Raw genomic sequence first — 13,463 nt, forward strand, 5'->3', positions numbered from 1 at the left:
TTTATTTTTATTTATTTGACAGTGGCGAGAGAGAGAGAGAGAGAGAGAGAGAGAGAGAGAATGGGTGTGCCAGGGCCTCCAGCACTGGCAAACTCCAGACCCGTGAGCCACCTTGTACATCTATCTGGCTTTATGTGGGTACTGGGGTACCAAACCTGGGTCCTTTGGCTTTGTTGGCAGGCACCTTAACCACTAAGCCATCTCTCCAGCCCCAAATAAATAAAAATATAAAACAAAACAAAGTTCAGTCAGGTGTAGTTGCACATGCCTTTAATCCCAGGACTAGGGAGTTAGAGGTAGGAGGATCACTGGGAGTCTGAGGCCCATCTGGGACTATAGAGTGCCAGGTCATCCTGAGTTAGAGTGAGACTCCACCTCGAAAAACTAGAATAAAGTAAAACTTCAGAGTTTTAACTACTGTGGAAATGGTTTCTAGCCGCCATTTTGAAATGCCGACCTAGAGAGAAGGAAGATTAGGCTAGAGATACATGTATTTGAAAGTCATTAATATGGAGTAGTATAGGGCTGGAGAGATGGCTTAGTGGTTAAAGCACTCATCTGAAAAGCCCAAGGACCCAGCTTTGAATCCCCAGGACCCACATAAGCCAAATGCACAAGGTGGCACATACATCTGGAGTTTGTTTGCAGTTGCTGGAGGCCCTGGCACACCCATTCTCTCTCTGTCTCTTTCTCTCACAAATAAATAAAAATTAAAAAAAATCTTTAAAAATATGTAGTAGTAAAGAGTAAGAAACCAGTAGAACACAAATACATCTGTGTAGAAGAGGGACTCCCAGTGTTTACCCAGGAGTAACCTGGGATAGTGACACAAAAACACAATCTCAGAGTTTGTAATTGAGCAACCTCATGAGGCAGTTTCTTACTGGAGACGAGCACAGCTGAAAGGGGAACTTGCCTCTTATTAAAGAAAGCACAACTGTTTACTCGCAAGCACCCAGGTTTGATTTCACAGGACCCATGTAAGCCAGATACACAAAGCACATGAGTTTAAAGGGACACTGTATTCAAACCACCGGTTGCAGTCAGGGTCCCATTGCTGGTAGAAGTGTCCCAACCAAGAGCAGCTTGTGGGAAAAAAAGGTTGATTTTGGCTTACAGGCTCGAGGGGAAGCTGCACGATGGCAGGGGGAAATGATGGCATGAGCAGAGGGTGGACATCACCCCTGGCCCACATAAGGTGGACAACAGGAACAGGAGAGTGTGCCAAACACTGGCAAGGGGATACTGGCTGTAACACCCATCAGCCTGCTCCCAACAATACACTGCCTCCAGGAGGCTTCAATTTCCAATTGCCCTCAGCTGGGGAAACGAGCATCCAGAACACCTAAGTTTATGAGGGACCCCTGAATCAAATCGCCACAACCACCACATGTGGACAGCAGGGAGTTACACGTGGGCCCGCAGGCTTTGTGCAGGAGTGCTTTAACCACTGACCTGCTTACGCATCCCTGGTTACAGTTCTTACTGTCTTAGTCATTTGGTTTTACTGTCATACTCCGTTACATCTCATAGAAGTACATCTTTCTCTCCCTGTCTTTTTTTTTTTTTTTCCCGAGGTAGAGTTTTACTCTAGCCAGGCATGCATCACCACACCCAGCATTTTTTTTTAAATGAGTGAGAGCAAGATAGAGAGAATTGGTACACCAGGGCCTCCAGCCACTGTAACTGAACTCCAGACACATGTGCCACCTTGTGTGCATATGTGACCTTGCGTATGCATCACCTTTTATGTCTGGTTTACATGGGATCTGGCAAGTCGAACATGGGTCCTTGGTCTTCACAGGCAAGTGCCTGAACTGGTAAGCCATCTCTCCAGCCCCGTCTTTCTCTTGATACTTCTTTTGAGATCAGTCTTAAGAAATATATGCCTTTCTCCATATAGATAAATGCTATCGGTGTGTAACTAGTAGTTTCCTTGTTATGTTAAAATTATCCATTTTCTTTGATTTCTTATTGCTACTTCTGGACTATATTTCATTGGTATTATGTTATACTCTTGACCTGAACATCCCATGTTTAAGTGCTTTTGTTGAATTTTTTATTCTCATTTTTCATTCTTTAAAATCACTTTTGCTTTATTATGTTTTTGTTGCCTTGTTCATAAAGTTTTTTGTTTCTGTTACATATGTAGTTTTGTACCAATGGCTAGAAGCAGATCGTCATGGCAAGAGCCAAGATGCTGCAAATACAACTTCAGGTAAAAATGATAGTTTTAAAAAAGGGGATATTAGAAATAAGTAATATACACCAAACTCATTATTATTCACGTTTGCTTAGACAGACTTATAGGTGATATTTTGTATTCTTGTACTCTCATCTATATCTTAGTTTTCATAAAGACCTCATTTGCGTTGAGCCTTAAAAATATTTGCTATTCTAAGCTGCCTTGGCATGTATTTCCTGTTTATGTGTACTTGTCATTTCCTGGGACTCTAAATTCTCAAACCTAGTCATTCTTCCTACTTAGTCCTAGCACTAAATTTTGTTAGAAGTACTTAAAAACATATATTGAAAATGAAAAGTGCAAATTGTTTCCCTAGCTCTCATGCCCCAAAGGAAATTCTAGTACTCTTCTTTTGTTGATAATAATTCAGTCATTTCTAATTCTTTACCAGTGAGATCAGATTCTTTCCTTAATTTCCTTCAGAACAATATTTGCCAAGATGGCTGCACATATGATCATGATCTCTCCTTACAGGAGGAGAAATGGTGGTGGAGGTGGAGGTGGTGGCATTGGCATTGGCATGGCGATGGTGGCGATGGTGGCGGTGCTGATGGTGTGGTTACGGTGCTGGTGGTGGTTATTTTGTTCTTCCACTAAATTTTCTTTTTTTCGAGGTAGGGTCTCGCTGTAGCCCAGGCTGACCTAGAATTCACTATGTAGTCTCAGTGTGGCCTCAAACTCATGGCGATCCTCCTACCTCTGCTTCCTGAGTGCTGTAATTAAAGGTGTGTGCCACCACATCCAGCTTTGTTAGATGCTTCTAAAAGTGAGTTTTACATCTTTGGGAAATTCATTTCCTCTGGAGATAATTTCTTTCTCTCTGTGCCTCAAGAAGGTATAGTGTTTCTTAGTAATGGAACATTTATATTGAGAATGGCAGCCATGGCTACTCTGATTTGCCCTGCCCCATGAATAACTTGATATCTGAATGAAGATGCTTTCACTATTTTAACCATACACAGGCAGGACTTCATTACAAGGTAGGTATTGCAAGGAGTACTTCTTTGGTTATGTGCTGTTTCTTCTGCTCCTAAAGAGTTTCGTATGAGTACATAGTTTTTGAGGCAGGCTCTCACTCTGGCCCAGGCTGGGCTAGACTCGCAGCAGTCCTACCTCTGCTTCCCGAGGGCTGGGATCAAAGACGCGAACCACCACACCAGCTAGTGTTTCACACTGTGCTTACATTTACGGATTGTAAACACGTTTCTGACCTTTGGTGGTGGGCAAAGGAAGGTTTACTATTATAGCTCTTGTGTTATTAGACATGCTTACTGCTGCACCTGTAACACAGTATTCACACTGTACTTACATTTACGGATTGTAAACACGTTTCTGATCTTTGGTGGTGGGCAAAGGAAGGTTTACTGTAGCTCTGTGTTATTAGACATGCTTATTCCTGCATCTGTAACATAGTAGCACAGACCTTCAGAACCAGGAGGACTTGTTTTTATTATTTTATTTGTTTTTTTGTTTGGTTGGTTTTTCGGGGTAAGGTCTCATTCTAGCCCAGGCTGACCTGGAATTCACTACATAGTCTCAGGGTGACCTCAAACTCATGACAATCTTGCTACCTCTGTCTCCCAACTGCTGGGATTAAAGGTGTATGCCCCACTTTTTTTATTTATATTTTTATACCTAAAATGAAGTGATGCACCACGGCCTCTGGCTTCTGTAAATGAATGCCAGATGCATATGCCGCTTTGCAGTCAAATGTTCTACCATTGAGCTATACCCCCACATGTGCCACTTTGCTCATGTGGCTTTACGTGGATAGTGGGGAACTGAAACTGGAATAGCATGCGTTGCAAGCAGGTTCCTTTAACCGTTGAGCCATCTTCCCAGATTTTTTTTTTTCAAGGTAGGATCTCACTGTAGCCCAGGCTGACTTGGAACTTACTCTGTATAGTTCAGCTTGTCTTAAACTCATGGTAATCTTCCTACCTTAGTGCTAGGATTAAAGGCATATATATATATATACACAAAGTAAGTAAAGAAGGTTATTACATATTTTTTAAAGTTTTATCTGGGCGTGGTGGCACACGCCTTTAATCCCAGCACTTGGGAGCCAGAGGTAGGATCACCATGAGTTCAAGGCCACTCTGAGACTACATAGTGGATTCCAGGTCATCCTGGGCTAGAGCAAAACCCTACATTGAACCTCACCCAAATAAAAAGTTCTAGATGTTAATTATTAATTATTTGTTGTAGGTGAAAATTTTGATCAGAGTCCATTGAGAAGAACATTCAAATCCAAAGTACTGGCCCACTATCCTCAGAGCATAGAATGGAACCCTTTTGATCAAGATGCAGTGAGCATGGTATGTATTGTTCTTTTTTTCCTATTTTCTCCTTAGTATTCCATTTATTTTTATTTATTTATTTGGTTGTTTGACAGAGAAAGAGGGAAGAGAGAGGGAGAGAGGATGGGCACACCAGGGCTTCCAGCCACTACAGACAAACTGCAGACACATGCGCCCCATTGTGCATCTGGCTAACGTCGGTCCTGGGGAATCAAACCTGGGACCTTTGGCTTTGCAGGCAAATGCCTTAACTGCTAAAGACAGTCCTCCAGTCCCTAATCTTTTAAATTTTATGAAAAATATAGTATTATCCATGTTTTATAGATGAGGAAACTGAAACTCAGAGAAGTTAGTTAATTAATCATGGTTTTAAGGCTAGCAAGTGTATTATAAAAATACCCTTTTTTTCCCGTTTTGCCATAGGTGTGCTGAGATTGCAGACAGGGTCTGCAGCTGGCTTGTGGGTCGCTGGGGATCTAACTTCATTCCTCATGCTTATGCAGCAATCACTTTATCCCTGGAACCATTTTCTCAGCCCTTCACTTCCTGATTTCTTAATACTTAATGGATTGTGAGCCCCATAGGAGAAAGACAGGTCCCCTGATTTCTCACTGTCACATTCCCATTGCAGGGCCTAGCTCCTAAGTCAGTTAATAACAACTTATTGATAATTTGAGTGAAGGATATTAACAATTAAGGGAATTGTATTTTCTTTTCTTTTCTTTTTTTTTTTGGTTTTTCAAGGTAGGGTCTCACACTAGTCCAGGCTGACCTCAAACTCACTATGAAGTCTCAGGGTGGCCTTGAACTCATGGTGATCCACCTACCTCTGCCTCCCAAGTGATGGGATTAAAGGACGCCACCACGCCTGGCTGGGAATTGTATTTTCTTGGTGATAATGATATTTGGGAGAACATTTAAATTCTGTATCAGAATGGTTATTAAATTTTGAGAAAAACAGAAAAATCTTGTAGCAGTTAAGGCTCTTACCTACAAAGCCAAAGGACCCAGGTTTGATTCCCTAGTACCTACATAAGGCTAGATGCACAAGATGGCACATGCATCTGGAGTTCATCTGCTGTGGCTAGAGGCCTGGCACACCCATTTTTTCTCTCTCTCTCTCCTTCTCTCTCAAATAAATTAACTATTTGTTGTTTTTTTTTTTTTTTAATTAGAAAATGTTGAAACAAAAATAGGAAAATGAGGGCTGGAGAGATGGCTCAGCAACTAAAGCACTTGCCTGCAATGCCTAAGGACCTGGGTTCCATTCCACAGTACCCACAAAAAACCAAATGCACAAAGTGGCACATGTGTCTGGAGTTCATTTGCAATGGCTAGAGGCCCTGACACACCCATTCTCTTTCTCTTTCTTTGTCTCTCTGTCAAATAAATTAAATATATATATATGGTATGTGTATATATACATAATATTTAGAAATTAAGATTTTGCTAAAATAAAATCTAGATAAACTTGGTTCTTTTAAATCCTTTTATGTTAAAAGAAAATTTTTTATTTTTCCTTGTTTAAAGTTATTTGTATGCTGCATTCTGATGCTTTCTCCCCTTTCCCAACAGTTGTGCATGCCCAAGGGGCTGTCTTTCAGAACACAGACCGACAATAAAGACCCTCAGTTCCACTCATTTATAATTACCCGGGAGGATGGTTCTCGCACTTACGGCTTTGTTCTCACTTTTTTTGAAGAAGTTACTAGCAAGCAGATCTGCACAGCAATGCAGACACTGTACCAGATGCACAATGCCGAGCAGCTCAGCAGCGTGTGCGCTTCCTCTTCCTGCAGCATGGACTCGCTGGCCAGCAGCATTGACGAGGGAGACGCAGCTCCCCTCCTGAAGCTGCAGCAGTACAACTCCTATGACATCAACAGAGACACCTTATATGTTTCGAAGAGCATCTGCTTGATCACCCCTCTGCCGTTCATGCAGGCCTGCAGGAAATTCCTCGTCCAGCTTTACAAAGCAGTTACCTCACAGCAGCCACCACCCTTGCCTCTGGAAAGCTACATCCATAATATTCTCTATGAGGTGCCCCTTCCACCTCCTGGGAGATCACTGAAATTTTATGGTGTTTATGAGCCAGTCATCTGCCAGAGGCCTGGGCCCAATGAGCTCCCACTCTCTGATTACCCTCTTCGGGAGGCCTTTGAGCTCCTGGGATTAGAGAACCTGGTGCAAGTATTTACCTGTGTTCTTTTAGAAATGCAAATCCTTCTCTATTCACAAGGTATGTATTCTTAGGAATTTTTTTTCTTTTTTTTTTCTTCTACTTTTTTGAGGCTCTCCCTCCAGTCCTGGCTGACCTGGAATTCACTATGTGGTGCTAGGGCTGCCTCAAACTCTCAGCCCTCCTCCTACCTGTACCTCCCAAGTGCTACGATTAAAGGCGGGCACCACTATGCCCACACTGCCGGGTTTCTGTTTAGGGGTCAGGTTTTATACTTCCAGGAAGGATTTTATTTATTTGCAAACACGGGGGGGGGGGGGGGAGAGGGAGGGGCAGATACAGAGAATGGGCCCTCTAGGGGCTCTTGCCACTTCAAACAAACTCTGCATGCATGTGCCACTTTCTGCTTCTGGTTTTATGTGGGTATAGGGAAATTAAATCCAGATTTTTAGGCTTTGCCAGCAAGAGCCTTAATCTCAGTGACATCTCTCCACCCCCTTTCTAGGAATCCTTTTTTTTTTTTTTTTTTCCTTTTGGACAGAGGGAGAGAAGGAGGGAAAGGCAGATAGAAGAATGGGTGCACCAGGGCCTCCAGTCACTGCAGACTCCAGATGCATGTGCCTCCTTGTGCATCTGGCTTATGTGGGTACTGGAGACTTGAACCTGGGTCCTTAGGCTTTGCAGGCAAGTGCCTTAAGTGCTCAGCCATCTCTTTAACTCCCCCTTCCAGGAATCTTAACCCTCCAAGAAAGAACTTTCTAGGAAAGAACTCAAATTGAGTTTAAAGAAAAACACCTTTAGGCAAAAAGAGATAAGGAGAAGTCTAATCCTCCTCTGACCTCTTGCAGGAGACCCTGTTACCCCTAAATCACCTCTTTTGTGCCCTTATTGAAGATTGCTGGTAGTGGTTGTTGGCTTGGTCTCATCTTTAGTCCAGGCCGACCTGGAATTTACTGTGGAGTCTCAGGCTGGCCTCAAACTCATTGCAATTCTCCTACTTCTGCCTCCCTAGGCTGGTTATTATTTGGAAGAAGAGTGTAGTAATTTGATTCAGGTGCTCCCTATAAACTTATGTGTTCTGAATGCTAGGTTCCCAGCTGATGGAGATTTATTTGGGAATTAATGCCTTCTGGAAGCAATGTGTTGTTGGGGAGGTGGGTCCCAGCTTATGGGTATTATAGCCAGTTTCCCCATGCCAGTATTTGGCACACTCTCCTATTGTTGTTGTCCACCTTATGTTGGCCAGGGGTGATTTCCACCCTATGCTCCTGCGATCGTTTTCCCCTGCCATCAAGGAGCTTCCCCTCAACTCTGTAAGCCAAAATAAGCCCTTTTTCCCCAAAAGCTGCTTTTGGCTGGGTGATTTCTGCCAGAATACAAACCTGGCTGCAACAGAAAGAGAGAAAATGAGAAAAATGAATGGGCACACCATAGCTTCTTTCCACTGCAAACAAGCTCCAGATGCATGTGCCACTTTGTGCTTCTGACTTTATGCGGGTACTGGGGAACTGAACCCAGGTCATTAGGCTTTACAAGCAAGCATCTTTAACCACTGAGGCATCTCTCCAGCCCCAAAGTTATTTATTTTTTGGTTTTTTGAGATAGGATCTTGCTCCAGCACAGGCTGACCTGGAATTTACTATGTAGTCTCAGGGTAGAATTGAACTCGTGGTGATCCTCCTACCTCTGGTTCCCAAGTTCTGGGATTAAAGGTATGTGCCACCACACCTGGCCAAAGTTATCCTTATGATATCTTTTATTTAAAGTTTTCCCAACACATACATACCAACAGAGTTATACCAGTACATTTATAATGGCTAATGTTGTGCCTAGAGTTAGATACCAGTGCCTGCCTGAGTATGAATTTACAGGAGAACTAGATATGCTGTGTCATAGTGAATAGTGGATTTCAAGAAATTATAAAATGGCTCCTGTGCATTGTTGAATCCTTAGAAAATGTAGCACAGATATTTGGGTTAGCATTTTGCTAGCTTGTACTCAGACTGGCAGAATTGTAGTGTGATCTCCCAACAGCTGCTGTCATGCTTATTTTTCTACTTTCCTTTTTTATTTTTCCATTTTGAATTATAAGTGAATCTGAGCCAAGTAGGCTATATTTATGCTTTGCCATCTCTGTGTATATTGACACTATTTGTGTGCTGACAGCCTTTTAGTTTATCCTACATAATGCTCTTTGATAATGTGTTCAAATGTGGCTCTTGTTGTCAGGAAGCTCTTCTCTACTAGGCAGCCTAAGTTCCTCCCTTTCCTCTTGCTCTCATGTTCTCGATCGTCATTACTTACAAATTACCTGCTTATAGCTGAAATTTTTAAGTAATTCTCCCTTGTTTTCTTACTTTTTGTTACATCATGTCAGCACTCAGTTTCTGATTGTGAAGCATTTTTCAGATTTTTGGATTACAGGTGTTTAACCAGTATTGGTTTTAGAAGTCATAAAAGTTCTGATTTTATGGGCTGGAGAGATGGCTCAGTGGTTAAAGGCACTTGCTTGCAAAGCCTGCAGGCTCATGTTTAATTACCCAGTACCCACATGTTGTAGTTAGGTTTGCATTGCTGGTACAAATCATGCAAGCAAGAGCAGGTTCCTAGTCACCGGAGAAAAACCACACTGCGTCGGGAGACTTGTCAGAGCAGGATCTCACTTTATTGTAACAGGCAGGTGTTTATATAGCGTTGAGAATGAAGGCAGGGATCTCAGGAGGGGATGAGGTGTAAGGGCCAATAGCATGTCGCGACTTTTGAAATGATTGGTTCTAAGTGCACTGGAACTCTTAACTTTTTTGCAGAAGTAGCAGGCCAGAGGCATTTTGGTGCCCTCCTGAGTCATAGCTGGCCAGAGACAGGTCACCAAACTTTAGCTAGGCTCAGGAAGTTCCACTAGGCCTCACATGCCTTTAAAGGCCCAACACATGATGGCAGGGGGAAATGATGGCATGAGCACAGGGTGGACATCATCCCCTGACCAACATAAGGGGGCCATAGCCACAGAAGAGTGTGCCAAACACTGACAAAGGGACACTGGCTATAACACCCATAATCCCACCCCCCAAAATAAACTGCTTCCAGGAGGCATTAATTACCAAATCTCCATCAGCTGGGAACCTAGCATTCAGAACACATAAGTTGATGGGGGACACCTGAATCAAGCCACCACATTCCGCCCCCGTCCCCCATAAACTGATATCCATACATGACATAAAATACAATGCACTCAGTCCGACTTTAAAAGTCCCCATAGTTTTTTATCCCAATGATGTTCAAACATCTCCCTAATCCAAGGTCTTTTAACTGAGCCATAATACCAAAAAATCTCCCCCAAAACCATAATGGCACTGCAAAAGATGGCATTGGGCATAGCAAAGAAATATTCAACAAGATTTAAAACAACCAGGGCAAACATCAAACTCTATAGCTTCAAGTCCAACAACTCTAGCCAATGAGAAATCTCCAAGTTTGATAATTTTGACCAGCAATAAGTCTTTGGCATTCCAATTTCACCTCTCTAGCTAGGCTACTCACAGTCCTGGAAAACTTCATCAGGGCCAGCAGCTTTCCTTAGCAGCCATCTCGTGGTCCTGGCATCTCCACTGTAACCCACAGTTCATCCTCATGGCCCCATGAGGTCTCCTTGCAGGCATCCAGCAAACCTGCTTCACAGTGCCCACGGCCATTTCCAAAACACAAGACCATGTGGCAAACTCAGTGACCCTCTTTTTCCTGCATTTCTTATACTCCACAATACCAGATAGAGTGCCAGTTTGTTAATCCAGGGGGGGAATAAGGCAGATTCTGAAGAATAGGACACTTCGTGAGCACTCAGACCCCTTTAGGAGTCTGCATTCTGCTTGTTGCCCCTGTGCAGGTCAGCTGGCCCAGTCTCAATAGTTACCTCTCAAACAATTTTCAGGTGAATGGGCAGCAGTTTAGGCCCAAAGATTTCATTTTTCCTGTGCCATATCCCTCTGCTCACACCAGTTCATTTCTATGCAAAGTAAACCTGCACAACTTCTCAGGACATGGGCATAACAGCAAGCTTCTCACACAAACTAGCCCAGTCCAAGAAAAGCTCTTTCTCACCTCTTAAGCCAAACCTCACAGTCCACAGTTCTTAACTACATTCAGGTCTTTCAACTCTGACCAGGATAGTCCATCACGCTGTACTTACAGTACTGAAGGCATCTCTTAGGCCAAGGTTTCAAATCCTTCCCTCATTCCTCTTGAAAATCAGCTCCAAAAGGCCAAAGCCATACAGTCAGGTGTCTAGCAGTAATCCCACTCCTCGGTACCACTTTACTGTTGCAGTCTGGTTCACATTGCTGGTAGAAATCACCCAACCAAGAGCAATTTGTGGGAAAAAGAGGTTTTATTTTCCCTTACAGGCTCGAGGGGAAGCTCCACGATGGTAGGGAAAAGCAATTGCATGAGCAGAAGGTGGACATCACCCCCTGGCCCACATAAGGTGGACAATAGCAACAGGAGAGTGTGCCAAACACTGACAAGAGACACTGCCTATAACACCTATAAGCCTGCCCCCAACAATACACTCCCTCCATGAAGAATTAATTCCCAAATCTCCATCAACTGGGAACCTAGCATTCAGAACACCTAAGTTTATTGGAAGGACACCTGAACCAAACCACCATACCACATTAAGCCAGATGCACAAAGTGGCATGTGCATCCAGAGTTTGTTTATAGTGACAGGAAGCCCTGGCTTGTCCATTCTCAGTCTCTATCTCTCAAATAAATAATTTTTAAGTTTTGGTTTCAAATTCTGCTCTGTCTGTAACTAACTATAGCCGCTGTGGGCAAATTACTTACTCTTGCTAAAGACCACTTCCCCTCATCTCTTTAGGAATGTTTTTTGTCGTCCACTTCTGATTTATTGTGATGGTTTGAAAAACATAAACTGGGCTCTAGAGATAGCTTAGAAGTTAAGGCATTTGCCTGCAAAGCAAAAAGACCCTTGGTTAAATTCCCCAGGACCCACATAAGCCAGCTGCACAAGGTGGCACATGTGTCTGGAGGTCTTTTACAGTGGCTAGAGGCCCTGGCCTGCCAGTTCTCTCTGTCTCTGCTTCTTCCTCCCTCTTAAAGAAATAAACATAAATATATAAACATTTTATAAATAAATAAATATGCCTGCTGGGCATGATGGTTCAACACCTTTAATCCCATCACTGAGGAGGTTGAGGTAAGAGGATGTGAGTTCCAGGCCAGCCTGAGACATAGTAAATTCCAAGTCAGCATGCAGAGTGAGATCCTACCTCAAAAAATAAAAAATAAAGTGTGTGTGTATATGTGTGTGTATATACACATACACACACACACACACACACACACACACACAATACTTAGAATATAATTGGCCCTTATTAAATTATAGCTAATGTGATTATTGTTTGTGGAGGGGGAAGTTCATGGGCTTTTTTTTTTTCCCAAGGTAGGGTCTCACTAGCCAATGCTGATCTGGAATTCACTCTGTAGTCTCAGGCTGTCCTCTAACACACAGCAATCCTCCTACCTCTGCCTCCCAAGTGCTGGGATTAAAGGTGTTCACCACATGACTGGCAGAGAGAGAGAGTGGGTGTACCAGGGCCTTTAGCAGATGAACTCCAGATGTCTGTATTACTTTGTGCATCTTGCTTTATGTGGGTACTGGAAAATCAAACTGAGGTTGTTAAGCTTTGCAGCCAAGCACCTTAACCACTGAAATATCTCTCCAGCCCTGGCTTTTTTGTTTTTTGGGGTTTTTTTGTTGTTGTTTGTTTGTTTTTGGTGTTTTGAGGTAGAGTCTCACTGTAGTCCAGGCTGACCTGGAATTCACTTGGAATCTCAGGGTGGCCTCAAACACACAGTGATCTTCCTACCTCTGCCTCTCAAGTGCTGGAACTAAATGTGTGCACCACTGTGTCCGGCTCTCCAGCCATTTGAGAATTAGCACACCAGGGCCTCCAGACACTAAAACGAACTCTAGGCACATGCACCACCTTGTGCATCTGGCTTATGTGGGTCCTGGGGAGTTGAAACTGGGTCCTTTGGTTTTGGAGGCAAGCACCTTAACTGCTAAGCCATCTCTCCAGCCAAAAGTTGTTTTTCTTTGTTTGTTTTTTTAAGTTTATTGACAAATAGATACAGACAAAAAGAGAGAGAGAGAGGACTTGAGGGATGGCTTAGCAGTTAAGGCATTTGCCTGCAAAGCCAAGGGATCCTGGTTTGATTCTCCAGGACCCACATAAGCCAGATACACAAGGGAGAGCATTCGTCTGGAGTTTGTTTGCAGTGGCTAGGGGCCCTGGCATGCCCACACTTCCTCTCTTTCTCTCTCTCTTTTTAAATTTTATTAATTTATTTATTTGAGAGAAAGAGGCAGAGAGAGAGAGAGACATAGAGAGATTTATACCTGAGCTGCCAAGCTTTGCAAGCATGTTCCTTAATGACTAAGTAATCTCACATCATTTTAAATCTTATATTAACTTTTTAATATTTTATTTATTTACTTATTTTGGTTTTTCAAGGTAGGGTTTCACTCTAGTCCGGCTGACCTGAAATTCACTATGTAGTCTCAGGGTGGCCTTGAACTCATGGTGATCCTCCTGCATCTACCTCCTGAGTGCTGGGATTAAAAGCGTGTACCACCACACCCTGCTAAATTTTTTTTGACAATTTTCATACTTATAGACAATAAGCCATGGTAATTCCCTTCCCCCTTAACC

General features: G+C 43.0%; 1 protein-coding gene across 2 annotated transcripts in view; it reads left to right on the forward strand.

The window, feature by feature from the left end:
• Positions 1-13,463, forward strand: part of Dennd5b (DENN domain containing 5B) — a 124,338-nt gene that overhangs the window by 26,832 nt on the left and 84,043 nt on the right. The window contains exons 2-4 of one of the 2 annotated variants that reach the window (XM_045139475.1): positions 2,153-2,218; positions 4,454-4,563; positions 6,121-6,787. In XM_045139475.1, the coding sequence (XP_044995410.1) occupies positions 2,153-2,218; positions 4,454-4,563; positions 6,121-6,787 (843 nt within the window). The remainder of the gene's footprint in view (positions 1-2,152; positions 2,219-4,453; positions 4,564-6,120; positions 6,788-13,463) is intronic. The other variant, XM_045139476.1, reaches the window with a different exon arrangement.

The sequence above is a fragment of the Jaculus jaculus genome, chromosome 22 (assembly GCF_020740685.1).
Source record: "Jaculus jaculus isolate mJacJac1 chromosome 22, mJacJac1.mat.Y.cur, whole genome shotgun sequence".
Taxonomy (NCBI): Eukaryota; Metazoa; Chordata; class Mammalia; order Rodentia; family Dipodidae; genus Jaculus; species Jaculus jaculus.